General features: G+C 62.8%; 4 protein-coding genes across 6 annotated transcripts; all 4 read right to left on the bottom strand.

The window, feature by feature from the left end:
- Nucleotides 1-106: 106 nt before the first annotated feature.
- LOC308065677 (histone H2B 5) lies at nt 107-1,759 on the bottom strand. Its single transcript, XM_080391863.1, has one exon. It carries the CDS (start codon nt 677-679, stop codon nt 299-301), a length of 381 nt encoding a protein of 126 aa, XP_080247989.1. The 5' UTR covers nt 680-1,759; the 3' UTR covers nt 107-298.
- Nucleotides 1,760-4,932: 3,173 nt separating this feature from the next.
- Nucleotides 4,933-7,716, bottom strand: JOSD2 (Josephin domain containing 2; the record flags this gene model as incomplete). 3 transcript variants are annotated; one of them, XM_080391857.1, is made up of 5 exons in its annotated part: nt 7,607-7,701; nt 6,293-6,484; nt 6,080-6,205; nt 5,765-5,959; nt 4,933-5,686 (listed from the first exon to the last, which is right to left on the bottom strand). In XM_080391857.1, exons 2-5 carry the CDS (start codon nt 6,448-6,450, stop codon nt 5,587-5,589), a joined length of 579 nt encoding a protein of 192 aa, XP_080247983.1. In that variant the 5' UTR covers nt 6,451-6,484; nt 7,607-7,701. The 3 variants fall into 3 exon arrangements, with proteins under 3 accessions (XP_080247983.1, XP_080247985.1, XP_080247984.1); XM_080391859.1 differs by lacking the exon at nt 7,607-7,701 and adding an exon at nt 7,446-7,461; XM_080391858.1 differs by lacking the exon at nt 4,933-5,686 and having other exon boundaries at nt 5,761-5,959; nt 7,609-7,716.
- A 125-nt stretch (nt 7,717-7,841) lies between these two features.
- ASPDH (aspartate dehydrogenase domain containing) lies at nt 7,842-14,269 on the bottom strand. The gene is made up of 8 exons (XM_080391832.1): nt 13,704-14,269; nt 12,844-12,906; nt 12,220-12,361; nt 11,014-11,098; nt 10,474-10,623; nt 9,579-9,805; nt 9,306-9,457; nt 7,842-8,497 (listed from the first exon to the last, which is right to left on the bottom strand). The coding sequence occupies exons 1-8, from the start codon at nt 13,840-13,842 to the stop codon at nt 8,460-8,462; spliced, it is 996 nt and encodes a 331-aa protein (XP_080247958.1). The 5' UTR covers nt 13,843-14,269; the 3' UTR covers nt 7,842-8,459.
- A 718-nt stretch (nt 14,270-14,987) lies between these two features.
- Nucleotides 14,988-23,610, bottom strand: LRRC4B (leucine rich repeat containing 4B). Its single transcript, XM_080391826.1, is given in 4 exon segments — nt 14,988-17,840; nt 17,843-17,890; nt 17,892-19,659; nt 23,548-23,610. Coding segments are annotated over 3 exon segments (1,980 nt in total). The 5' UTR covers nt 19,620-19,659; nt 23,548-23,610; the 3' UTR covers nt 14,988-17,636.
- Between the last annotated feature and the right edge of the window lie 3,932 nt (nt 23,611-27,542).

Genomic DNA, 27,542 nt, shown 5'->3' on the forward strand with positions numbered 1-27,542 from the left:
GGTTTGAAGGGGAAAAGCGGCATCGTCGACGGGTAACCCCCACCAGGGATGATGAAGGGGAGAAATAAACCCCTTTACGTTTGTTGGCTAAAAACCTCAAAACCTATAAATTTTAGAAGGATTTTAAAGAATCCAAGCGCTATCGCAACACCCCACGCGACATACAAACCGTAAAGATCCCTGCAAAGGGGGTGTCTCAGCAGCAATATCAGCTCTTTAGGAGGAAGGTGGGGGGCTCTGAAAAGAGCCGTTGGGTTGAGTTGGGCCGGGTGGGGTCCTGCAGGCGGCTGCGGCCGTTCTACTTGGAGCTGGTGTATTTCGTGACAGCCTTGGTGCCCTCGGAGACAGCATGTTTGGCCAGCTCACCAGGCAGCAGGAGCCGCACGGCCGTCTGGATCTCCCGGGAGGTGATGGTGGAGCGCTTGTTGTAGTGAGCCAGGCGGGATGCCTCCCCCGCGATGCGCTCAAAGATGTCGTTGACAAAAGAATTCATGATGCCCATGGCCTTAGAAGAGATGCCGGTGTCAGGGTGCACCTGCTTCAGCACTTTGTAGACGTAGATGGAGTAACTCTCCTTACGGCTGCGCCGCCGCTTCTTGTCCCCCTTCTTCTGGGTCTTGGTCACCGCTTTCTTGGAGCCCTTTTTAGGGGCGGGCGCCGATTTGGCCGGTTCCGGCATCACGCTCTCAGCCAACGGTACCGGCAAACGCTGCAGCCTCCGCGCACAACGGAGTGAAGCGCCGGGCGGGCGGCGCCGCTTTTATAGCGGCGTTATGCAAATGAGGGCTTCGTACGTCGCGCACTCCCATTGGCTGAAGCAGCGCACAGCGCGCCGGGCGGTGAGACCCCGCGCATGCAAATAGCCCGGCTCGAAATAGCGCGTTCTGATTGGACGCTGAGCCAATTGGACGCTCAGCGCCTTGAGTAACAGCCAATCGGATAGCGGCGTTTGGATGCCGCCGCGCACCGTAGGGACCGCGCTGGGCCCCGGGCAGGCTCGGTGCCGCACCGGTGGGGGGCAAAGGCGGCCCCGGGGGACCCCGGCGACGGGTCCCGGGCTCTGGGGCGGCCCCGGAGCCGCTCGGTCCCTGCTCTGCCCCCAGGACTGGCCCCGCCCACCCTCCCGCTGCGGCCAATCAGCGCTGGGCGCGCGAAATTCAAATGGCGGGCGGTGGGAGCGCGCAGCCCAAGGGAAGAGCTTATTCCGCCGCTGATTGCTATTAATGCGAAATTAGGTGGGCTTCTTAATTAGCACGGGGTCACCCCTTGTAAATAAACAGAGTTTATGCGTCGTGGGGCCGCTCGGGGGTGAACCCCCTTGGTTTGTGGTCACTTAAAAAACGCTCAACGGGGCATTGGTGGTTCAGTGGTAGAATTCTCGCCTGCCACGCGGGAGGCCCGGGTTCGATTCCCGGCCAATGCAAATCTGCTTTTTTTCCCCTCTTCCCACCTCACTTTTTTTCCCTGCTTCACCCGTTTTTCCAGCCCCGTTTGCTCCACCGAGAACATGACAACTCGACCACGCTTCAATTCATCTCCTCCGCTCCCAAAAATAAAAAACAGATGGAAAAAAAAACAAAAAAAAATTAAGGGCGTCCCTGGGTGGGCTCGAACCACCAACCTTTCGGTTAACAGCCGAACGCGCTAACCGATTGCGCCACAGAGACGCGCGTGCCGGCCCCGCCCCGCCGCCACTCCCGACCCCGGGCACTCTCTGGGATGAGCTGCCCGGTGCAAAATTGGGGGTGTGTGGGGGGAAGGGCTTTGAAAATTGCATCGGGAGGGTCCTGCACCTGCAATAGAAGGGGGGGTGGGTGTTAGCACGGTGCCTCACCACCTGCAAGGTGGGTGTCCCTCCCCATATCCTGCAAAAATTAAACAGAGGGGGCTTGGAAAATTGCACGGGGGGGGGGGCCTTCCTGCAACAGGAGGGGGGCTGAAAATTGCGGGGAGGGGGACAAAAAAATTGGAGGGGGCAAGTAGGAATGGCAGGGAGTACGTACAGGGGGATTGCTCATCTGCGGGACTGTGCGGGGCCCCCAAAACCACTTGTTAAAAGAAAAGGGAGTGGGGCGGGAAGGGGGGGGGGGAAGGTGCGGGGGGAGCAAAAAAGCAATGGAATCGGGGTGGCCAAGGGAAGATCAAAATCTAAACTCCTCGACGAGGATGGGATTCGAACCCACGCGTGCAGAGCACAATGGATTAGCAGTCCATCGCCTTAACCACTCGGCCACCTCGTCTGTCTATTGCGCCTGCCGCCCGTGCCGCCATGGGGCGCAGTAACCGTGGGCGGGCCTAAAGGAAGGGGCGGGGTGAAGGGGCGGAGCTTCAACCCAGGAAGGCGGCGCCAAGGGCGGCGGCGGGCGAGTAGCGTCAGCAGGGGATGTAGCTCAGCGGTAGAGCGCATGCTTCGCATGTATGAGGTCCCGGGTTCAATCCCCGGCATCTCCAGCGGGGGCTGGGGTACCCTCTCCCTGTTTTTGGTTGCTTTGTTTTTTTTTTTTTTATTGAGGGTGGGTCCCCAGGGTAGTTGGGGGGTAAGGACACAGCGTGACGCCCCTCTAACCTGATTTATTTTTGCCTGCCGCCCCGAAAATTCGCGGCCTTCAGCCATCCACTTAGGGCCTTTCTGCCAAGGGCTCTCTGCTCCAGCCGAGCTGCGAGTGGGAACTTTTCCAATTCATGTTATCAGCACAAAATAAAACATTATCTATAACAAGCAGAGTGGCGCAGCGGAAGCGTGCTGGGCCCATAACCCAGAGGTCGATGGATCGAAACCATCCTCTGCTAATTACATTTTCTTGCTCTCCTCACCTCCAAACTATTTTTTCTTTTCCTCTTCTGCATTTCCCTCACGTCCTCAAGGCCCCCCACTGAGAACAGGGCCACCCCCCAAGAACAAAGGCCCCCCACCCCCAAACTAAGTTTAATCAATTACTCTCCTTCCTGAACACAATTTATTGTACAAGCATCCAGCGCTTCCACGGAGCACGCGTGGCTGCCCTGAGACCTTCACAAAGTCGATCAAGGTTGGAAGGGATCTGAGGGGCTCAGCCCAAGCTCCTGCTCAATCCAACAGGATTGCCGAGGGCTTCAGCCGGAGGAATCTGCAAAACAGGGGAGAGCGCAGATCCCTGCTTGCTCCATGGGTGCTTAACTGGAGCACAGCGCTGGAATAACAAACCCGATCCCCGCGGCAGCACCGTACCCAGGACATTCAGGGTGGGAGAGCGGAGAATTAGGCCCTAAAAAGCCACCAGGATCTAGCGGCTGGATCCAGGGGATGCCTATAGCGGGCAGAGGCAGGGGCAGACACTCCCGCTTTGGTGCCGAACCCATCGGTTTAAACTGCAAAGGTGCGTTCTGATTGGTGGGTGAGGGGAGCGACGCGATTGGTCGGTGCTAGTAGGCGGGGCGGCAGCGCGCTGCGCGCGGTTCCACCTCAGGTCCGCGGGTCACGGGCTATGGACCCGCGGAGGCACCGCCGCACTCGTTCCGCGGTGGTTGTGTGTGTGGCAAACGTCAGTTAGCGCTGTTTTAATACTCTTTTATTACTATTTTTAGGTTTTTTGATCGGTTTTGCGGGATTCCTATCAATCCTGGAGCACAGCCCGCGTAGTGATTCCCTCCCAGATCAGCCGGCCGCGCTCAGCACGGCTCAGCCTCCCCAGTGAGAGTCAGTGGGGATAAAACGGCTGAAAAATCCTATCTATTGGGGGATTTCCCCCTCAGAAATAAACGGAAAATACGGTTGGGGCGATCCGCGGGGGAGGTTATGGGGGAGTGTTGGAAAAATCCGCTGGGAATGCATTAAAGGCGGTTCCGAAAGGGTTTGTCGGGGGGGGAAAGGGAAAAAATTAAGGAGAAAAAAAGGTAAAAAACTGTAACCTCCCCGTCGGGGAATCGAACCCCGGTCTCCCGCGTGACAGGCGGGGATACTCACCACTATACTAACGAGGAAGGGACGGATGACCGTCTGCGCCCGGCACCTCTCAACCTATCCCAGGCCCGCGGCCGACTCTGCCACCCCTCCCCCCCATGCAGCTACTGTGGAGCCCGACAGAACCGCGGGGAGCCGCAGGAAGCGTGGAGGGATCGGGGACACGCGTGGGGACACCGGCGGCTGGCGGAGATGGAGGGCGAGGGCGATTACAGCCAGCGCGGGGCGCCGTGGCTTAGTTGGTTAAAGCGCCTGTCTAGTAAACAGGAGATCCTGGGTTCGAATCCCAGCGGTGCCTCCCCTATCGTGTATTTATCGCGATACGTTTTATTATTTCCCTTTTTTTTTTTTTGTTCTTAAAAAAAAATAAACAGCGGCTTGCAAATCTCACCTGCGATTACCGAGGGAGGAGACCCCGCGGTGCCGCTGTGAGGTGTGTGTGAACAGTCGCGTGTGGGTGGAAAATATAAATTTTAAAATAAAAAAAAAAAAAATGGCTAGGAAAAGGTGCTTTCCCTGACCGGGAATCGAACCCGGGCCGCGGCGGTGAGAGCGCCGAATCCTAACCACTAGACCACCAGGGAGCGCCGGGACGAAATCTAGCGCCAGCCGCCTTCCCGCAGCCCTTTAGCTAAGGCGAGGAGGCGGATCCAGACGGCGTGCAGCTATTGGCTGGCCACGTTGTGGGAGTGAACCAATCAGCGCGGTCCTTTTGGAGCCGCCGCAGCGCAGCGGGAGCGGCCCCGCAGCCCTTCCCCGGGACCCCCGGCCTCTGTGGCTGCCCCCCGAGCGCCAGACCCCCCCATTTCATCACCGGGGTTAAAACCTTCCTTTAAGCTGCTCCCCGCAGCCAGGGAATCCCGGCCGAGCCGGGCTGCCCCTTCCAGGTTGATAAATTGGGGGGAGTTGGGGGATCACTCAGCCCCAGCTGAGCCCACCCCCCAGAGAGGGGCGACCGTGTGAGCCCCAAGGACTGCGGCGGAGACACAAAGTTGTAAACCGACAGTTTTAATCACCTTTTTGTGGGTAATTAAGCCTACTGAAGCGCTGCGTGCACCCTGAGATCAAGCCAGGGGACGCAGCGCCACGGGCTGAAATCCAGCACCGGGAAGGGCTGGGAATAATTAATCCGGCTCCGGATGCAGCCACGATGCTGGAGCCACGACCCCGCAGAGCCAGGAAAGGTGTACCAGAGGCAGGCGACACACAACAACCGGGGTGTGACACACGTGAGGGCACGCAACAGGGACGGCGGGAGGGTGACGTGCACAAGCACAGCACTACACACATGACCGGCCTGTGACGTGCACAGGACACCGCTCATGCACACGCATGACACCCCCCGTCACTCTGCTACGACACACGCACCTGCAAGGGAATCCCGGTGACAGAGGGAGGCAAAACCCACATGCAAAATGGGGGCAAAATCAGGGAGCTGAAGCACCGCAGCAGCACGGTGACAGTGGGCGCCAGCTCCGGCGTCCCCATGGCACCCCAAAACCATCCGGCTTCATCTCGTAACAATCCCCCCTGCCCTGGATGAGCTGTGCCTGGCTAAAGACCCAAAGCGTGGCGGTTTCACCCCAGAAAGGGCAGTGCCCACAGCAGTGTCACCCGTCGGCGTCACCCATTTAGCACGTGACAAGTCACTCGGGGCTCAACCAGGCGCCGGCTTCCTCCACGGCACGCGGCACGACTAGGAAAACTTCGCAGAGCCCTTGGGAGAGGAAATCCCGCAGGAAGGCCCTGCCAGAGGGGAAGAGGCGGAGGTGGCACCCGCGTCCCCATTGGTGGCACCCAGTGGCACCCAGCGGGGTTTCCTACCTCAGCTCAGCCTCGCCGCCGATGGCCACGGGCGCCCGGAGTTTGGAATCGAGGTTGTAGTAGGTACCACGAAGTTGCCGGACGGCTAACCAGTGCTTACGGCGTAACGGCAATGCCACAAAACCCAGCGAGACGTGAGAGGGGACGTTGAGGATGAATCCCAGGATCTGACCCAGCGCCAGACGCTCCAGCGACCTGCCGGTGGGAGGGGGCAGAAAAACCAAATCAAAATAAATAATTAAAAAAAAAAAGGTGAAGAGGAAGAGGCAGAAAAATAAAAATCGTGTGGGGGGTGGCATGGGGAGGGGGTCGCACCGGCGTTTGTCCCACCAAACGGCCGCCAGCTCCAGGCTCTGCAGCGCAGCCATGATGACATTGACGTCGTAGTTGCCGGTGCCCAGGAGGCTGCGGTGTGGGTTGAGGTGGGCATTGGGTGCCAACCTACCACAAGAAATATTCAACAAATAAAGAAAATAGCCAAACTAATTAAAAAACGGGGGGGGGGGGGAAGGGATGGGTGCCGCGTGCCTCTTGCAGATCTCGTCGGCAGCCTCCTGGGTGAAGCAGGGTCGCTGCAGGACATTGTTGAGCGCGTGAACAGCACAGAGCTCCAGGCGCTGCCGTTCATGGTACAGCCCTGCCGGCCCCCCCGCTGCCGATGGTGATGGGAGGGGGGGGCCTGACATGGCCCTTGGGTCGGGGGGGGGTGTCCCTGGCTGCCTGTGGGGTGAAAAGGAGGGGGGGTCAGCTCAGGTTGGCACCATCAAAATTCCCCCCTGGGGGATTTGGAGGGGGTGGAGAGCAACTGGTGGCATCCCCAAATACCAGCACACCCCCCCCAGCAACCCTCAAATCTCTCAGCCCCCCTCTGTGGCCCCCACCCCTCCCCAAATCCCCCCCAGGACCCCCCAAACCTTCCAGCCCCGCCTCTTGCACCCTCCAGGCTTCACCAATATCTCTCAGGTCCCTTAGATCTTCCTGACATCCCCCTGCTCTCCCCAGGACCCCTCAGGTCCCCAAGACCTTCCCGACACCCACCTGCTCCCCTCAGGACACCCCTAAGATCCCCCCAGCAACCCCTCAGGCTCCCCAAGACCCTTTGGGTTCCCCAAAACCCCCAGGCACCCCCCTGCATCACCAAGCATCCCCCCCAGGAACCCCCAAAATAGCCACCAGGTGCCCCCCTTCCTACATGCGCCCCCCAGCCCCCTGTCAGGCTCCCCAGGATCCCTCAGGCACCCCCAAACAGTCCCCCAAAGCCTCCCAGCACCCTCCCCGTACCCCTCAGCCCCTCCCTTCCAAAGGTACCTCTGGCCTCCCCTGAGACTTCCAAGGCCCTGCACCCCCAACACCCCAGCCCCAGCACCTCCAGGACTCCCTCTTTGCTCCCCCTCCTCCACACATTCGACGACCCCCAGACCCCTCTCTACACCCCTCAGGGACCCCCCAAAACCCCTCCAGCCTCTGGCAAACAGCCCCAGCACCTCCAGCCCCTCTGCCCCACCCCACGCACATACACACAGACTCTCCAGACAGCCCCCGACACCCCCCAGCCCCTCCTGCACCTCCCTAAGCCACTCCCAGCCCCCCTTAAACCCTCGGGACACCTTCTATCCCCCCAAAACCACACCCCAGGGCCCCAAACATCCTCCAGCTCCCTACGGACACCCCCGGGGCCCACCCAGGCCCTCCGGACACCCCTCCCCCAGCACCCTCCAGGCCATTCCGGGGTGCAGCCAGGCCCCGTCGGGCCTCCAGGCTCTCCTCGGCGCTCCCCGCTCCCCTCCGGCTCCCCCAGGACCCCCGGGACCCTCCCGGGACCCCCCTGGGCCGCTCCAGCACACCCCGCCGTTCCTCCGGGACTGCTGGCGGCCGCGCAACCCCCTCCGGCCACTACTGCAGGCCGAAACTACGGCTCCCGGCGTGCACCGCGGCTCCCGGCGTGCACCGCGGCTTCCGACCTAGGCGGCCGCTGACCCTCCTCCCGCCGTGCCTTGCGCCCGCCCCCCCTCAGCCAGGCTGGGGCCGCTGCCCTCCTTCCCGGCGTGCCTTGCGCCGCGCTCCGGCCAGGCGGAGAGGCCTGACCTTCCTCCCGTCATGCCCCGCGCCCTTCCCTCTTTCCCGCCGCATTGATGAGGCGCAGCCGACGCGGTGAGGGCGATGTCGCCTTTAATGGGCCCCGCCTGTCCCTGTGTGTCCCCAGTTGTCCCCCAGTGGCCCTGGCCTGTCCCCAGTTGTCATTGGCCTGTCCCCCGCCTCTCCCAGTTGTCACCCCACTGTCCCTGGCCTGTCCCCAGCCTGTTCCGAGTGTCCCCTTCTCTCCCTGCCCTGTCCCCCGCTCTCCCTGCCCTGTCCTGGGTGTCCCTGGCCTGTCCCCAGTGTCCCCTGCTGTCCCCAGCCTCTCCCAGTTGTCCCCCAGTGTCCCCCCGTGTCCCTGGCCTGTCCCCAACCTATCCCAAGTGTCCCTGGCCTTCCCCCTGCTGTCCCCAGCCTGTCCCCCGCCTGTCCTGGGTGCCCCCCACTGTCCCCAGCCTCTCCCAGTTGTCCCCCACCATCCCTGGCCTGTCCCTGCTTGTCCCCGGTTGTCCCCCAGTGTCTCTGGCCTGCCCCCAGCCTGTCCTGAGTGTCCCCTGCTGTCCCCCAGTGTCCCTGTCATTCTCCCCTGGTGTCCCCTGCTGTCCCCAGCCTGGTGGCCTCAGCAGAGCTGGACACATCCACCATGTCCGTGGCAGGCTGGGGGGGAACAGACACAGAGTGACCGGGGTGACATGGGGGGACAGGGGACATGGGGGGCTAGGGAGGACATGAGGGGACACTGGGGACATGTGGGGACACAGGATATGGGGGGGCAGGGGGGACAAGGGGATATATGGGGGACTATGGGGAGGTAAGGGGGGACACTGGGGACATGGAAGGGACACAGGGGGACACTGGGGACATGGGGGGACACGGGGATATATGGGGAGATTAGGGGGGACAGGGGACATGAGGGGACACTGGGGACATGGGGAGCTATGGCGGGGACACGAGGGGACACTGGGGAGGATGAGGGGACACTGGGAACATGGGGGAAACGGGATATGGGGGGACAAGGGGATATATGGGTGGCTATGAGGAGGTAAGGGGACACGGGGGGACACTGGGGACATGGGGGGACAAAGGGGACATGGGGGGACACGGGATATGGTGGGACAGGGAGGACAAGGGGATATATGGGGGTTATAGGGAGATAAGGGGGGACACTGGGGACATGGGGAGCTATGGGGGGAACATGGGGGGACACTGGGGACATGGCGACATGGGGGGACATGGGACACAGGGGACACGAGGGGGACAGGGGGGACGTGAGGGGACATATGGGGACACAGGGGACACGGAGATGTAGGGGGGGGCACTGGGGCCATATGAGGGGGGGGGCACAGAGGACCCTGGGGGACACAGGGACATATGTGGGGACACGGGGACATATGGGGGGATACAGGGGGTTGGAGACACGGGAGGTTGGGGACACAGGGGGGAAGGGGACACGCAGGACACCCACCCAGCAGGCTGCTCCAGAAGGCGTGACGGGTGGCACTGCCGGTGACAGCACCGGGTGCTGCTGGATTACGGCGGATGCTGGTGACACTCAGCGCCCGTCCCTTGTCCCCAACACTTGTCACCTCCACCTCCACGATGTGCCAGTCGGGGACACTGTGGGGACACCATGGGGTGGGTCCCCATTCCCCCTCCTCCTTTGTCACTGTGTGCTGAGGGATGGGGGTGACACCGGGGGGGGGTGACATGACCCGGGGAGGTGGCACTTGTCACCCACCTGGGGTCAGCCACCAAGCAGGCCTGGACGCCATCGAAGCCCAGGTGTGGCGCAGCCACTGCTGCGGCCGCCATGGTGTTGACGTTGTTGGGGGCGAGGGGACAGAGGGGACGCAGGGGACCCTCGTAGAGGACAGTGCGTGTCCCCCCCGCTGCCACCAGCCGCTCCTGCAGCCACCCCTCCAGGTGGAAGCTCTGTGGGGCCTTTGTCATTGTCACCTTCAGCGCCTGGCGGCAGTGGGGCTCTATCACCAACAGGCCCCGCGATGGCCCCGAAGGCCAGCCATGGGCCAGATACTGTCCCCAACCTTGGACATTGTCCCCAAAGCCAAATACTGTCCCCAAGGCCAGGTGTGGTCACCAGACCTGGACACTGTCCCCAAGGCCAGATGCTGTCCCCAACCTTGGACATTGCCCCCAAAGCCAAACACGGTCCCCAAACCCAGGTGTGGTCACCAAACCTGGACACTGTCCCCAAGGCCAGATGCTGTCCTCAAGCCTGGACACTGTCCCCAAGGCCAGATGCTGTCCCCAAAGCTGGACACTGTCCCCAAGGCCAGGTGTGATCACCAAAGGTGGACGAGGTCCCCAACTTTGAACACTGTTCACAAGGCCAGTCACCCTTTGGTGTCCCCAGCTCTCCGGTGTCCCCAACCCCGTGACAACTCACCCCTTCGTGTCTCCAACCCCCTAGTGTCCCTGACCCCGTGACATCCCACTCCCTGGTGTCCCCAACGCCTTAGTGTCCCCAACCCCCTGGTGTCCCCAACCCGGTGACATCCCACTCCTTAGTGTCCCCAGCCCCATGGTGTTCCCAACCCCACGGTGTCCCCAAACCCCCTGGTGTCCCAGTCCTGTGACATAACCCCCCAGTGTCCCCCGTGTCCCCCGCTCACAGCCAGCGTGCCAGCCCGGTCCATGCGTGCGATGTCCTCGCAGCCCCACAGGGCACCCCGGGGGACATAGAGCGTGTGACCCCCCTGCGCCGCCGCCCCCCGCAGCCGCTGCTCCACCACAGGGTCCGCCAGCACCGTGGGGGACCCCAGCTGGGGACAAGGGCTCAGGCCACCACACCCCAAGGTCCCCAATAAGGTCCCCAATGTCCCCACAGCCCCCGTGGTCCCAGCCTCCTGGCCCAAACCTCCCCATGACTCCATGTCCTCACCACCCCACCCACATTGTCCCCAACCTCCCTGCTGTCCCCATGTCCCCACCACCCCACACCCATTGTCCCCAACCTCCCGATGTCCCCATGTCCCCAGTGCCACCCTGTCCCCAGTTGTCCCCAACCTCCCTGCTGTCCCCATGTCCCCAACCTCCCTGCTGTCCCCATGTCCCCAGTGCCACCCTGTCCCTGCTGTCCCCATGTCCCCACCACCCCACCCCCACTGTCCCCAACCTCCCTGCTGTCCCCAGCCCGTGTCCCATGTCCCCACCATGAAGTCAGCGTGGGCCAGGATGTCCTCGCCATGCTCCTGGGCCACACAGGGATGTGCCACCTCCACCACCAGGTCCACCTCCCTGGGGACACGGAGTGACACCAGGACTTGGGGACTCTGGGGACATGGGGTGGCACTGGGATGTTGGGGACCCTGGGGACACGGGGTGGCACCAGGACTTGGGGACTCTGGGGACATGGGGTGGCACTGGGATGTTGGGGACCCTGGGGACACGGGGTGGCACCAGGACTTGGGGACGTGGGGTGGCACTGGGGTACAGGGGGACCCTGGGGACAAGGGTTGACACCAGGACTTGGGGACTCTGGGGACATGGGGTGGCACTGGGATGTGGGGGGACCCTGGGGACATGGGGTGGCACCAGGACTTGGGGACTCTGGGGACATGGGGTGGCACTGGGATGTGGGGGGACCCTGGGGACATGGGGTAGCACCAGGACATGGGGTGGCACTGGGGTACAGGGGGACCCTGGGGACAAGGGGTGGCACCAGGACATGTAGATCCTGGGGTCACAGGGGTCTGGGGAGGTGACATTGCGGTGGGAGGGTAACACACGGGTCCTGAGGGTGACACTGGGGGTGACACTGGTGTCCTGGGGGTGACACCGGGGGGTGTCAAGGTGACAGTGGGTTCCTGGGGGTGACACAGGGGGCCCCAAGGTGACACTGGGGTCCCAGGGGTGACATGGGGGGTCCCGAGGTGACACTGGGGATGACACTGGGGTCCTGGGGGTGATGGGGGGGTGACACTGGGGTGACGAGGGGGTGACACTGGGGGTCCCACAATGAGACTGGGGTGCTGGGGGTGACACTGGGGTCCTGGGGGTGACAGGGGGGTGACACTGGAGTCCCGAGGTTGACACAGGGGGTGACGCTGGGGTCCTGGGGGTGACACTGGGGTTCCAAGGTGACACAATGAGTGATACTGGGGTCCCAGAGGTGACATGGGAGGTCCCAAGGTGACACTGGGGATGACACTGGGGTCCTGGGGGTGACATGTGGGGTCCCAAGGTGACACTGAAGTCCTGGGGGTGACGGGGGGGTGACACTGGGGGTCCCGGGGGTGACGCTGGGGGCAATACGAGGGGCCCTGGGGGTGGCGGGGGTGTGTGTCAGGGCTCTGGGGAATGGGGGGAGTGACACGGGGGGTGACAAGGTGACGGGGGAGGACAGGGGGGTCACTCACGTCTGGGGGAGCAGGCGCAGGTCGGGCAGGCGCAGGGCGGGGGGCAGCCCCTCCAGCCGCCCCTCCCCCCGCACCCACACGAAGGCCAAAGCCAGGCCCAGGGGGGGGCCCCGCGCCAGCAGCTGCCCCGCCAGGAACTGCCCTGGGGGGACACGGGTGGCACCCCTGCTGTCACCCTCCCCCCCCCCGTCAACCCCCTTGTCACCCCCCCAGTCACCCCCTGCTGTCACCCCCCGTCACCCCCACTGTCACCCAGAACTGCCCGGGGGGGCACCGAGCTGTCACCCCCCCCTACCCCAAAACTGCCCCCCCAACCTCCAACCCCGCCCTTTGTCCCCAGTTACCCCCCAGTGTCTTCCCAGTTGCCCCAGTGACCCCCCAATTACCGTAATTACTCCTTCATTGCCCCCCTTAGCCCCCACGTCCCAATTACCGTAATTACCCCTTACCTGCCCCCATGTACCCCTCCAATTACCGTAATTACCCCATTACCGTAATTGCCCCCAATTACCCTAATTGCCCCCCAATTCTACCCCTCAATTACCCCCAGCCCCCACAATTAACCCCCCCCCACTCATTGCCCCAGCCAGTTCCCCCCCCAGTCCTTCCCAGTGCTCCCAGTACCCAACTGGCCGTAGCCCAGGATCCCCACGCGGCGACACCGCGGGACCTCTGCCTGCGCCATGGCTGGGGGGCCGGGGTCAAAGGTCAGAGGGCATGGGGGGCTGCCCCCCACCCTAAAACTTCCCCCCCACCATAACTGCCCCCCCAGCCCCATAATTCCCACCCCAGCCCCCAACTGCCCCCCTGAGCCCCTTCGCTGTCCCCCAGCACCCCAACTGCCCTCCAAGCCCCTTAACCGCCTCCCCCAGCCCCGTAATTCCCACCCCAGCCCCCAACTGCCCCCCAAGCCCCTTCACTGCCCCCCTCAGCCCCCCAGCTGTCCCCCCACCCCATAACTGCCCCCCCAAACGCCCAGCTGCCCCCCCGAGCCCCTTCCCTGCCCCTCTGAGCCCCTTAATTGCCCCCCTCAGCCTCCCAGCTACCCCCCCACCCCTCAAATGCACCCCCAGCCCCCCAACTGCCCTCCTGAGCCCCTTCACTACCCCCCCAGCCCCCAACTGCCCCCCCGAGCCCCATAGCTGCCCCTCTGAGCCCCTTAATTGCCCCCCTCAGCCTCCCAGCTACCCCCCCACCCCACAACTGCCCTCCTGAGCCTTCACTGCCCCCCAGCCCCCCAAGTGCCCCCCTGCCCCACAGCTGCCCCCCTGAGCCCCTTAATTGCCACCCCAGCCCCCCAACTGCACCCCCAGCCTCCCAACGGCCCCCCCCCGAGCCCCTTCACCGCCCCTCCCTGCCCCCAACACCGCCCCCCCGCCCCCAAATTACCCCTCTCCCCCGCAACCGACCCCCGCCCCCCAACTACCCCCTTAAATCCCGCCCCCGGCACGTAATTACCCCCCAATGCCCCTCCCAGCCCCCACCTGCCCCACAGCACGGCCCGGCCTTTGCGCCCCCCCTCCCCCCCCCCCCCGGCTGGTTAATGCTCAACCCGGCCACGTGGGTGGGGGGAGGGGCAAGGGGGGACGAGGCCAGTTGGGTCCTGGGAGGGGGAGGGTCCATTTTTGGGGGGGAGGGGGCAAGAGGAGGCTAGGTCCTTTTAGTGGGGGAGGGGACACACCTGGGTCCCCTGTTTTTTTTTTTTGGGGGGGGGGAAGAGGGGGCGTGGCCGGTTGGGTCCTTTGGGAGATGGGGGAGGGGCGGGGGCACATGGATCGCTTTTGAGGGGGGGAGGGGGGACACCGGGACCCCTGGGTCCGTTTTTTTGGAGGAGGGGAGGGGGGACGCGGATCCCCTCTCCCCCGGTCGCCATCACCAAGGCGCTGTTGCCATAGCGACGGCTCCGCAGCGCCCCTCCCCCCGTTGCCATGGCGACCGCTCTGCAGCACCGTTACCGCGGCAACCGCGGCGGGGGGCGGGGAAGAGCCGCCTCCCCCTCCCCCTTTCCAGTGTTACCATGGCGACCGCCGCAGTGCCCCTCCCCCACTCCCCGCGCAGTGTTGCCCCGGCAACCGGCTCGTTGCTATGGCAACCAGCATCCGCAGGGCGGGGGGTGGTGTGGTACCCCGCCCCCCCATCAGTGTAACGAGGGGACCCAGGCAGCGTCGTCGCTGCCCCACCCCCCCCGGTTGCCATGACAACGGCGGGAGCCCCTCCCCCACCACCCGGACGCCTGCCCCCCCCAGCCATGACATGTCCTCAGCGTGGGCTTGGCGTGTCCTTAGCGTGGGCTTGACCGGTCCTTGGCATGTCCTTAGCGTGGGCTTGGCATGTCCTTAGCGTGGGCTTGGCCTGTCCTTAGTGTGGGCTTGGCATGTGCAGCACCCCCGCCCGCACAGCCCCACACACGCCTCGTGCACACCAAGGACACACCATGTACATGCCAAGCACACACCAAAGACACACTACATACATGCCACGGGCACACCACACAGATGCCAAACCCACGCTAAGGGGATGCCACACACACACCATGCACACACCAAGCACATAACAAGGACATGCCAAGCACACGCCACACACACACACCATGAACATGCCAAGCACACACCAAGGACACACCAAGCACACGCTACACACGTGCCACAGCCATAGCATGGAGATGCCACACACACGCCAAGGGGATGCCACGCACATGCCAAGCACACGCCAAGCACACGCCAAGCCCCAGCAGCAGAGAGGCGCCGGCGGCGGTTGGAAACACCGTGATGGATTTTTATTAAAATAGGAAAGTGTCGGCCGCGGCGAATTAAAAAATCCCCCCACGGGCCTAGAAAAGCCCCCGGGGCCCCCCCAGCCCCCCCCCCCCCCGGCCCTGGGGGGGGAGGGGCAGGGGCGGGGGAGGGGCGGCGGGGGGGGGGCCGCAAGCAAGCGAGAGCACGGGGCTGGGGGGGGAGGGGGAGCGGGGGGGGCAGCGTGGTGCACGAGGCCCCCCCCCCCTTCCCCCTGCATTGCACGAGGCTGTTGCACGAGGCCATTGCACGAGGCCAGGCATCACACGAGGCCCTTGCACGACGACACTGCACGAGGCCCCATGTTGCACGAGGCCGTTGCACGAGGCCCCGCATCACGAGGCCATTGCACAAGGCCAGCCATTGCACAAGGCCGTTGCACGAGACCCCACATCGCACAAGGCTGTTGCATGAGGCCGTGGTGGCTGTGTCTCTCGCATGTCCTCGTCATGGTGTTCTGGGACGGGGGGAGGGGGGGTCCGTGCAGCTGCGTGGCCATTGCACAAGGCCCCATGTTGCATGAGGCCACTGTCACACGGAGCCGACGTCACACGAGGCCACGTGTTGCCCTGCCCCTCCTGTCTGTGTCTCTTGCATGTCCTCCTCATGAAGGGGGGGGGCACGAGGTGGCGTGTTGCACAAGGCCACGTGTGGCACGAGGCCGGGTATCGCACAAGGATCTGTGCTTCCCAGGGCTATGCTTTGCACGGGGGATGGTATTGCATGAGGTTGTGCATCGCACCAGGCCACACATCACACAAGGCCACCATTGCACAAGCCACGTGCGTTGCACGAGGGCTCCACAGCACGAGGCTGTGCAGCGCACAAGGCTGCACAACGCAGAAGTCACTCCTTGCACGAGGCTGCGCCTCGCACAACCCCGTGCATCGCACAAGTCCCTCACTGCATGACACCATGCACTGCATGAATCCTTTGTTGCACGACACCGTGCATTGCACGATCCCATGTGTCGCACAAACCCCTCCTTGCAAGACACCATGCATTGCACCAGTCCTCCGCTGCAACGGGTTGTGCATTACACAATGCCGTGCAACGCACCAGTCCTTTGCTGCAGACACTACGTGTTGCACAAATCCCTCCCCACAAAAGGCCGTGCATTGCACAACCTCATGCATCACACCAGTCCTTCACCGCACGATGCTGTGCATCGTGCAATGCTGTGCTAGTTGCAAAACACTGTGCGTTGCACAGCCCCAGTCTTTCGTTGCACAACCCTATACATTGCACAACCCTGTGCACTGCACCAGCCTTTCACGGCACAACGCTGTGCATCATGCAGCGCTGTGCTAGTTGCAAAACACTGTGCATTGCACAGCCCCAGTCTTTCGTTGCACGACCCTGTACATTGCACAACCCTGTGCACTGCACCAGCCGTTCACAGCACAACCCTGTGCATTGCACGGTGCTGCGCTTTGTTGCAAAACACCGTGCATTGCACAACCCTGTGCATTGCACCACTCCTTCATTGCACAATGCTGTGCATCGTGCAACACTGTGCTTTGTTGCAAAACACTGTGCGTTGCACAGCCCCAGTCCTTCATTGCAAGACACCGTGCGTTGCACGACCCTGTGCAGCGCACCAGTCCTTCATTGCACAACGCTGTGCTTTGTTGCAAAACACCGTGCATTGCACGGCCCCAGTCCTTCACTGCACAACACCGTGCATTGCACGACCCTGTGCATTGCACCACTCCCTCACTGTAAATCACGATGCATTGCACAGCCCCGTGCATTGCACCAGTCCTTCGTCGCACAACACCGTGCATTGCACAACCATGTGCACTGCACCACTCCTTCCTTGCAAGACCCCATGCATCATACCACTCCTTCACTGCAAGTCACTGTGCATTGCACTGCCCTGTGCATTGTACCAGTCCTTCCTCGCAAGACCCCATGCATTGCACCAATCCTTCACTGCAAGTCACCGCGCATTGCACCGCCCTGTGCATTGCACCAGTCCTTCATCACATGACCCCACGTGTCACATGCCCCTGTGCACTGCACCACTCCCTTACAAGATCCTGTGCATTGCACGGCCCCGTGCATTGCACCAGTCCTTCACTGCAAGACCCTGTGTGTCACATGGCCCCGTGCACTGCACCAGTCCTTCCTTGCATGGCCCCGTGCATTGAACCAGTCCTTCAGTGCAAGACCCCGTGCATCACACGGCCCCATGCATTGCACCAGTCCTTCCTTGCACGGCCCCGTGCACTGCACCAATCCTTCCTCGCACGGCCCCGTGCATTGCACCAATGCTTCCTCGCACGGCCCCGTGCATTGCACCAGTCCTTCCTCGCACGGCCCCGTGCACTGAACCAGTCCTTCCTTGCACGGCCCTGTGCATCGCACCAGTCCTTCACTGCAAGTCACTGTGCATCGCGCTGCCCCGTGCATCGCACCAGTCCGTCGCACGCCCCCGTGCACCACACCAGTCCTTCCTTGCACACCTCCGTGCCCCCCCCCCTCCCCCCCCAATCACCCCACCCCCCACCCCCCCACCCCGCTGCCACTGCCGGGCGTTCCCCCCTCCATGGTGGGGGGTGCAGCAATGGGTGGGGGTGGGGGAGGGTCCCCCGGGGGGGGGTGGGGGGGTGGGGGGAGGGGTCAGATCTGGGTCTCCTGCACGTTCTCCTTGGAGGGGCTCTTGAAGAGCAGGGGTTCGTGCACCGAGTTGAGCAGCGGGTTCTTGCCGCAGCCCAGCGCCGCGCCGCTGTTGCCGTAATGGGCGGCAAAGGCGGCGTAACGGTCGAGGTGATCCCGCTCCAACGCCGGCAACGCCAACCGGTTGTCCCCACCGCTACCGCCGCCACCGCCACCACTGCCGCCACCGCCACCACTGCCACCACCGGTCCCCCCGGCCAACTCGTCCTCTACGTTGACGATCTCAACAGCGCGCGCAGGGCCGCCGCGGTGCTTGTGGCGCTGGTGTTGCTTGCGGAGCTTGTAGAACGCCACCAGCATGACGGCCGCCATGAAGGTGATGGCCACGAAGCACCCGATGATGATCTTGGTGGTCTTCAAGACGTCGTCCAGATCCTGTAACCCCCCACCCGCCCCCGCCGCCGCCGCCGTGATGGGGACGGTGAAGGGTTTACCGGTGGCACGGGTGGCTGGAGCCGCCGTGGAGCCACCGGCATTTTCCCACCCGGCGGTGGGCGCCGGGGCGGTTTGTGGAGCTGGTTCCTCGCCGCCAGTGTCAGTGGTTTCCACCGTGACAGTGGTAAAATAGGTGTAACCGGTAGCGGCAGCGGCGGCAGCGGCAGCAGCGGCGGCATCGGCAGCCGAGACGTTGAGCGTGGCGGAGGCGGTGGTGTTGCCGGCGGCGTTGGTGACCATACAGGTGTACTGCCCCGTGTCCTGCACAGTGACGTTGGTGAAGTTGAGGGTACCGTCGTGAAGGACAGAGATCCTCACCCGGTAGGAACCGTGGGTCATCAACGTCCCGTTGGGGGTCAACCAGTTGACCGACGTCATGGCGGTGCCGGTACGGCACTTGAGTTCGGCCGCCATCCCTTCGGTGACATTGAGGTCGGCGGGGGGTTCCACAATCACCGGCGCATAGCAGGTGAAATGCCCTGGTTCCAACTCCCCCAAGTAACGCCCCCGCAATGCCGGCGGCGCGTGGCAACGGGCGCAGCAACTGGTGTTACTGGGCACCGTCTCCCTCAACCACCAACTCAACCACAAGACGTCGCAGTCGCAGCGCCAAGGGTTGTGGTGCAAGTGAACCCGCTCCAGGCGGTGCAAGGGGGCGAAGAGGTCGTGGGGCAGCGAGGCCAGCTCGTTGTGGGCCAAATTCAGCTCCTCCAAAGCTTTGAGATCGTCGAAGGCATTGCGCTCCACTGCCGCCACGCGCGCGTGCATCAACCAGAGCTTCCTCAAGCTCCCCAAGCCTTGGAAGGAACCCGGCCGCACACGCCCCAGGCGGTTCCCCGACAACTCCAACTCTTCCAACCGCACCAAGGCCGTCAAGTTGGGGATCTCCTTCAGGTTGCACATCCCCAAGTTCAAGTAGCGGAGGTTGACCAAGCCCTCGAAGGCAGCTTCGGAGATGTACTCCAAGCGCTTGAGCTCGCCCAGGTCGAGGCGGCGCAGGGAGGGCACGCGGTTGAAGGCGTAGGAGGGGATGCTCTCGATGGGGTTGTTGCGCAACCACAGCTCCCGCAGCTTGGAGAGATACTCAAAGGCTTGGGTGGGGACAGTGGTCAGGCGGTTGTCGAAGAGCTCCAAGGTGTTGAGGTTGGGCAGCCCGTTGAAGGCGCCCACCTCTACCTTGCGCACCAGGTTGCGGCTCAGCTGCAGGATCTCCAGGTGCCGCAGGTGTTTGAAGGTGTCGGTGCGGATCACCTGGATGTGGTTCTCCTGCAGGTTCAGGTACCGCGTGTTCACCGAGATGCTAGCCGGGACCTCCAGCAGCTCCCGGCGGGTGCAAATCACCCGGCTCGCCTGGTTGCTGCAGGAACAAGCGGCTGGGCACGAGGTTGGAGCAGCAGCCGGAGCAGCCGGGGCCAGCAGCAGCAGCAGCAGCAGCAGCAATGCCGGCGGCGGCAGCGGCAGCGGCATCCTAAGGGGCGCCGGGGCCGCCATGGCCAAGGGGCATCGTCTGGCTTCAGGGCCCCGGGTGGTGCTGCAGGGAGAGGGGAGAGGCGGTTAGAGGGGGGCACTGGTGGGGGAAGGGGCAAGGAGTGCTGGGCATGGGTGGTGCAATGCAACCGGCATATGCAGCAGGCAATGCATGTGGCATGTGCACCAGCAATAGCGTGCAGCGTGCATCGGCAATGCATTGTGCATGTGCACCAGCAATGCACCACGCGTGTGCACCAGTAACGGCATGCAGCATGCATTGGCAATGCATTGTGCATGTGCATCAGCAATACGTGCTACATGTGCACCAGTACCAGCGTGCAGGGGCTGTGCATCCAGCATGTGCACCAGCAATGCATTGTGCATATGCACCAGGCAATGCATCCTGCGTGTGTGCCAGCAACACCATGCAGTGTGCAGGGGCAGTGCAGCATGCGTGTGCACCAGCAATGCATTGTGTGTGTGTGCGCCACTGATGCCATGCAGTCTGAAAGGGCAATGCATTGTGCATTTGCACCAGCAATGCATCGTGTGTGTGCACCAGCAATACTTCCTGCACGTGCGCCAGCAACACTGTGTAGTGTGCACGTGCACCGTGCACATGCCAGCATGCAGTGCAGCGTGCATGTGCACCAGGCAATGAGTCCAGCATGTGCACCAGCAACGGTATGCAGCGTGCATCGGCAATGCATCATGAATGTGCATCAGTAATACGTCCTGCATGTGCACCAGCAACATCATGCAGCATGCAGGGGCTGTGCATCCAGCATGTGCACCAGAAATGCATCCTGCGTGTGCACCGGGCAATGCATTGTGCTTGTGCACCAGCAATGCATACGGTGTGTGCAGCAGCATGCAGGAGCAGTGCAGTGTGTGTGTGCACCAGCAATGCATCCTGCACGTGCACCAGGCAATGCATCCTGCGAGTGTGCCAGCAATGCCATGCAGTGTGCAGGGGCAGCGCAGTGTGCACGTGCACCAGCAATGCATTGTGCGTGTGCACCAGTGATGCCGTGCAGCATGCAGGGGTAGTGCAATGCATCCTGCGTGTGCACCAGCAATGCTGTGCAGTGTGCATGGTCAATGCATTGTGCATTTGCACTAGCAATGCATCCTGCGTGTGTGCCAGCAACGCCATGCAGTGTGCAGGGGCAGTGCAGTGTGTGTGTGCACCAGCAATGCTGTGCAGTGTGCATGGGCAATGCCCTGTGCATTTGCACCAGCAATATGTCCTGCATGTGCACCAGCAACGCCATGCAACATACATGTGCACCGTGCATGGGCCAGCGTGCAGTGCAGCATGCATGTGTACCAGCAATGATGTGCAACGTGCATCAGCAGTGCATTGTGCATGTGCATCAGCAATACGTGCTACATGTGCACCAGCAACAGCCTGCAGCATGCAGGGGCAGTGCAATGAATCCTGCGTGTGCACCAGCAATACATTTTGCATGTGCACCAGGCAATACATCCTGCGCATGCACCAGCAACGCATCATGTGTGTGCACCAGGCAATACATCCTGCATGTGCACTAGCAATGCTGTGCAGTGTGTACAGGCAATGCATTGTGCATGTGCACCAGCAATGCATCGTGCACGTACACCAGCAACACCGTGCAGCGTGAAAGGGCAGTGCATTGTGCGTGTGCACCAGCAAAGTGTCCTCTGTGTGCACCAGGCAATGCATCCTGTGCATGTGCACCAGCAATGCGTCCGGCATGTGCACTAGCAACACCATGCAGCATGCACAAGCAATGCAGTGTGTCCTGCATGTACACCAGGCAACATGCACCAGCAATGCTGTACAGTGTGCAGGGGCAGTGCAGTGTGTCATGCATGTGCAGCGTGCATGGGCAATGCAATCTAGCACGTGCAGCAAGCAATGCATCCTGCATGTGCACCAGCAATGCTGTGCAGCATGCACAGGCAGTGCAGTGTGTCCAGCATGTGCAGCAGGTAATGCATCCTGCACGTGCACCAGCGACACTGTGCAGCGTGCAGGGGCAGTGTATTGTGCACGTGCACCAGCAATGCATCGTGCATGTGCACCAGGCAGTGTGTCGTGCATGTGCACCAGCAATGCTGTGCAGCTTACACAGGCAATGCAGTGTGTCATGCACATGCAGCATGCACAGGCAATGCAATGCATTGTGCATGTTCACCAGGCAATGCGCACCAGCAATGCCATGCAGCATGCACGGGCAATGCAGTGCATTGTGCATGTGCACCAGCAATGCTGCAGGCAATGCAATGGGTCTTGCATGTGCACCATCAATGGCATGCAGAAGCAGTGCAACGCATTGTGCATGCGCATCAGCAACGCCGTGCAGCATGCACAGGCAGTGCGTTGTGCATGAGCACTAGAAACACCATGCAGCGTGCACGGGCAATACAATGCATCATGCATGTACAGCATGCACGAGCAGCGCAATGCACCCTACATGTGCACCAGCAATGCCATGCAGCGTGCATGGGCAGTGCACTGCATCCTGCGTGTGCACCAGCAATGGTGTGCAGCGTGCAGCACAATGCATCCTGCATGTGCACCAGGCAATACACCATGCACGTGCAAAAGCAACGCCATGCAGCGCGCACGGGTAGTGCCATGCACTAGCTCAGTGCAACACGCCTCATGCAGAGGCCCAAAATTGTACCATGGCCCATGAAATGCAGTATGCACGTGCACGGTCAGTGCTGTGCACCATGCAGGGGCAGTTTGGTGCAGCGTGCAGCTTGCACAAGCAAAGCACCACCCCACAACACACCACCTTGCAATGCACGCTGCGCACGCCTGGTTGATACAATATAATTTGCACAGGCTGTGCAACGCATGCTGCAGGTGCAGGGTTGGTACAACGCCCTGTGTGCAGCCCAGCGAAGCAAGGCACCACGCACGGGCCGTGCAATGCACAAGGCACGTGCACAGGAGGTGCAATGCAGCTTGCACAAGCATCTTGGTGCAACACACATCACACATGGCTGCAAACACTGCCCCCTCCCTCAGGAACACCCTTGCACACGCGTGTGCACACGCATGCCTGCAAAAACCTCCTTACACACAGATGCATGTGCACACACACCCTTGCACGGCACTGCATGCTCACATGCAAACCCATGCTCGCACCCCCCACGTGCACACACAAGTGCACACACACACGTGTGCACACACACAGCACGCCCCCAAACATGCTCTGTCGCTCACAGCCACGTGCTTGCACATCCAGTCCTGCACGTGCATGCTTGCACAAGCCTGTCCACACACACATCCACACACACGAGTGTGCAAGAACGCACACATGTGTGTAAACCCTGTCCCTGCACACAGCCATGTGTACACGCACGTGCAAACCCTGTCTCCGCACACAGCCATGTGCATTCACACACGTGTGCAACCCCCGTCTCTGCACATGCAGTCGTGTGCAAACCCTATCCCTGAACACACAGGCACATACGCACACGTGTGCAAACCCAGTCCCTGCACACGTGCATGCACACTCGTGTTCACACCCCACCCCAGCTCACACCTCCTCGTGCACACACGCGTGTGCAACCCCTGTCCCTGCGTCCAGCCACGTGCAAACGCGTGTGCAAACCTGCTCCATGTACACAGCCACGTGAATTCACACGCGTGTGCAAATCCGCCCCCCAGTCACGTGTACGCACGCTCGCGTTCACACACCCCCCCGCCTCAGACCTCCTCGTGCACACACACGCGCGTGCGGACCCGCGCCCTGCGCACACGCAGCCGCGTGCACGCGCGCGTGCAAACCCCTGCCCTGCACGCGCGCGTGCCCCCCCACCGCCACCCCCCCTCACGCATCCGCACGCGCGCCCCTCCCTGCTCTCCCCACCCCGCCCCGTGCACGCACCCGCGGGTGCCCCACCCCCACCCCCACCCATAGGTGCCCCCCGCGCGCGCGCCAGGGCCTACCCCGCACCCCCGGCCTGCTCGGCCGCGCAGCCTTCCTCCTCCTCCTCCTCCTCCTCCTCCTGCTCCCCCTCCTCCCCTCCCCCCCCCCCCGCTCCTTCCTGCCCCCCCCCCGCTCCTTCCTGCCCCCCCCCCCTTCCTGGACCCCCCTTTCCCCTTCCTGCTCCCCCCTCCCCCCCCATCACAGCCCAGCTCCAGCCCCCTCCCCCCCCCCCAGCCCCCACCCCGCGCGCCTCCGCGCGGCTGCAAAGGCTGCTGCACCCCCACCCCCCCCCGCCTGCATACACCCCCTGCACCCCCCAGCCCCCCTTGCAACCCCACATCCCCCCTGCGCCCACCCCCCTGCACCCCTCAGCCCCCCCGCCTGCACCCACCCCCCTGCACCCCCCCTCCTCGCCCCCCCTTCACACCCCATCTTGACCCCCCCACACCCCAAGTTGCTGCACTCTTTCTTGCCCCCTCCCCTTTGCCCCCCCCCCAGCCCCCCGCCCCCCCCCCGCCCTCATTAGTCTCTCCAGGCACACAGCGCTGCAGCCCCCGCCGCCCCCCCCTGCCCAGCGGCTCCCGCGCTGCCACCGCCTGGCACAGCCCCCCCCCACTGCACAGACCCCTCACACTGCATGACCCCCCCACTGCATGCCCACCCCACCCGTACTGTACAGCCCCCCTCACTGTACATTCACACACTCCCCTGCACAGCCCCCCACTGCATGCACACACCCTGCACTGCATGCCCCCCCCCCCCACACTTCACAGGGCCTGCCAGCACTGCATGGGGCACCCCCCCCACTGCACAGCCCCCCTGGATTTGCACAAAAACCCCCCCCAGCACTGCATCTCCTCCTCCTGGCATTGCACAGGACCCCCCAGCACTGCACAACCCCCCTGGATTTGCATGGGACCTCCCCCATTGCACAGGACCCCCCCCAAGCATTGCACAACCCCCCTAGATTTGCACAGGACCCCCCCCTCATTGCACGGGACCCCCCAGCATTGCACAACCCCCCTGGATTTACACAGGACCCCCCCAGTTGCACAGAACCCTCCCAGCACTGCACGGTGCTGCAAGGTCCCTCAGCACCCACCCTGTGCACTCGTGCAAGGCCATGCAAGGGCGGTTGCACCAGCAGCGCGTGCACAGGGACCGTGCAAGGTGGGTTGCACCAGCAGCATGTGCACAGAGAGTGTGCAAGGCCATGCAAGGCTGGTCAAGGAGATGGCGTGCACGGGGAGCGTGCAAGGGGCACGAGGACTGTGAAGGGACCCCCAGGTGTGTGTGTTCCCGGGGACCCCACGAGGGCCACCGTGCAAAGGGCACCCGCAGGGCACGCAGGCCCCATGTGCACATGTGTGTGCACAAACATGCACACACACACACCCCCCATGTGCACGCACGTGCACACCCTCCGTGCACACACACACGTGCACAAACACACACACGTGCGCACACACACGTGCAGCCCACATGTGAACACTGGCTCACACACACGCACGTGCACACACAACCCCCCCCCCTCCAACTGGGACCAGTTTGACACCCCCCCCTGGAAGGAGGCTGGGGCGCCCCTACAGCCTCTATAGAACCAGGGGAACCCTATAGGTTGGGGACACCTTATAACCCCTACAGAGCCAGGGGAGCCCTATAGGCTGGGGGGGACCCTATAGCTCCTATAGAACCAGGGGCGCCCTATAGGGTGGGGGGACCCTATAGGTGGGGGGAACCCTATAGCCCCTATAGAGCCAGGGGAGCCCTATAGGCTGGGGGGACCTTATAGAACCAGGGGAGCCCTATAGGCTGAGGGGACCCTATAGGTGGGGGAGACCTTAAAGCCCCTATAGAGCCAGGGGAGCCCTACAGGCTGAGGGGACCCTATAGCTCCTATAGGGCTGGGGGGGGGGGCTATAGGATTGAAGGGGGGGCTTATAGCTCCTATAGGGCTAGGAGCGGAGGCCTCATCAGGATGGCGGGGGGGGTGGGCAATAAGGCCCATGGGACCCTATAGCTCCTATGGGGTGGGGAGGGCTGGAAGAGGCTGGAGGGAACCCCTATAGACCCTATAGAGCCAGAGAGGAGCGGTTGCGGGGGGCCCTATAGCCCCACTAGGGCTATAGGAGACCCTGATAGGGCTGGAGGGGTCCCTATAGCCTTTATGGGACTGAGAAGGGTGGGGGGCAAAGGGACCGCCGGTAGTTCCTATAGGGCCAGGGGTCCCTATAGGACAATGCAGAACCAAGGCAGGGCCTCAAGAGTCCCTATAGGGACTGGGAACCCCTGTAGCTCTAATGAGACTGAAGCCCTATAGCCCCTATAGGGTTGGGGGCACCCTGATGAGACCTATAGTCCCTATAGGGGCAGGAGTTCCCTATAGCCCGTACTGGGGGGGTACAGGGGGGCAGATACTCCCTATAGAGCCAACAGAGTAGCTCCTATAATACCTATAGAGTAACAGAGCCTATAGGTTCCCTTACGGGGGGGGGCTATAGCTCCTGTAGAGCCAGGGGTGCCCCTATAGCCCCTGTGGGGTAGAAGAGGCCCAGGGATGCCCCTGTAAGGCTGGGGGGGGAGGGAAGGGATGCTGGGAGGGGGTAGGAGAGGGGTCTATAGCACCTATAGGGTGAGAGAGGGTGGGGGGTCCCTTATAGCCCCCGGGGCCCTATAGCTCCTCTATAGCTGGGGGGATCCCAGCAGAGCCAGGGGGGACCCTATAGCTTATAGGGCTTGGGAGGGAGGAGGCCTGCTCCTATATATCCTATATGTCTGGGGAAGATGCCAGGGGGCTGGGAGGGACCCTATAGGCCCTATGGGGTGAGGGAGGCTGGGGGGGACAGCCTATAGAGCTGGGAAGGGTGGGGGGGCAGAGAGCCCCTATGGCGCTTGGGGGGGCAGGGGCCATCAGCCACTATAGCCCCTTTGGGGCTGGGGGGGGCCTATAGCCCCTATAGGGCCAGGGGAGACACTGGGGGCTCCCCTATGGGTGGAGGGGGGGGGCTATAAGGCTGGGGCTCCCTATAGCCCCTATAGGGCCAGGGGAGACACTGGGGGCTCCCCTATGGGTGGGTGGGTGGGGGGGCTATAAGGCTGGGGCTCCCTATAGCCCCTATAGGGCCAGGGGAGACACTGGGGCTCCCCTATGGGGGGTGGTGGTATCCTATAGGGCTGGGGGTCCCTATAGCCCCTACAGAGCACCTATAGCAGCTGGGGGGGGGGTGTCAGGCCTCGCCGCATCCCCCTGCCGCGTCGCCCCCCCCCCCATCTCCACGGGCTCCCGTCGCCGCGGCAACCGTCACCGTGGCGATGCGCATCCCCCTGCAGCGGGGACCCCCCCCCCAAACCTGCCCCCCCGGGGGCGGGGGGGCCACGGTGGGGGGGCACCCCTGGGGGGGGACGACTGGGCTCTACTGGGATATACTGGGGGGATGGCGCAGGGAAACTGGTCTGTATTGGGGCAATGGGGGGGGGTGCTGGTTGGAGGGGGGCTGGTCTGTATTGGGGAGGACTGGCCTATACTGAGGGGGGGATATAGGAGGGTCTGGGCTATACTGGGGAGGTGCAGGGTGGGAGCTGGGCTATACTGGAGGGACTGGTCTATACTGGGAGGGATGCAGGGGTGACGACACTATACTGGGGGGATACGGGGGGGCTAGTCTATACTGGGAAGGATGAAGGGAGGGACTGGTCTATACTGGGAGCATGCAGAGGAATGACTGGTCTATACTGGGGGGGGGCAGAGGATGGGGACTGGTCCATACTGGGATGCCTGCTCCGTACCGGGTACCGGGAGGGATGTGGGTGGGGGTGGGGAACTGGTCTATACTGGGAGGGATGCAGAGGATGGGTCTGTAATGGGGGGACACACACACAGGGGACGCGACTGGTCTATACTGGGAGAAATGCAGTGGGGAGGATGGATCTATACTGGGGATGGGGGAGGGGGAAGCTGGTCCATACTGGGAGGGATACAGCGGGGAGGATGCGTCTATACTGGGGAGGGGGGAAC

This window comes from Falco punctatus (assembly GCF_963210335.1).
Source record: "Falco punctatus genome assembly, chromosome: 6".
Classification (NCBI taxonomy): Eukaryota; Metazoa; Chordata; class Aves; order Falconiformes; family Falconidae; genus Falco; species Falco punctatus.

What these genes read in the sequence shown, in the direction of transcription:
- LOC308065677 (XM_080391863.1), bottom strand. Translation starts at nt 679, where the DNA reads ATGCCGGAACCGGCCAAATCGGCGCCCGCCCCTAAAAAGGGCTCCAAG.
- ASPDH (XM_080391832.1), bottom strand. Translation starts at nt 13,842, where the DNA reads ATGGACCCTCCCCCTCCCAGGACCCAACTGGCCTCGTCCCCCCTTGCC. An exon ending in TGGCCCACGCTGACTTCATG is followed by an intron (nt 10,624 to 11,013) that starts GTGGGGACATGG and finishes CCTTGTCCCCAG; the next exon opens with CTGGGGTCCCCCACGGTGCT. An exon ending in TGCTTGGTGGCTGACCCCAG is followed by an intron (nt 9,458 to 9,578) that starts GTGGGTGACAAG and finishes GTGTCCCCACAG; the next exon opens with TGTCCCCGACTGGCACATCG.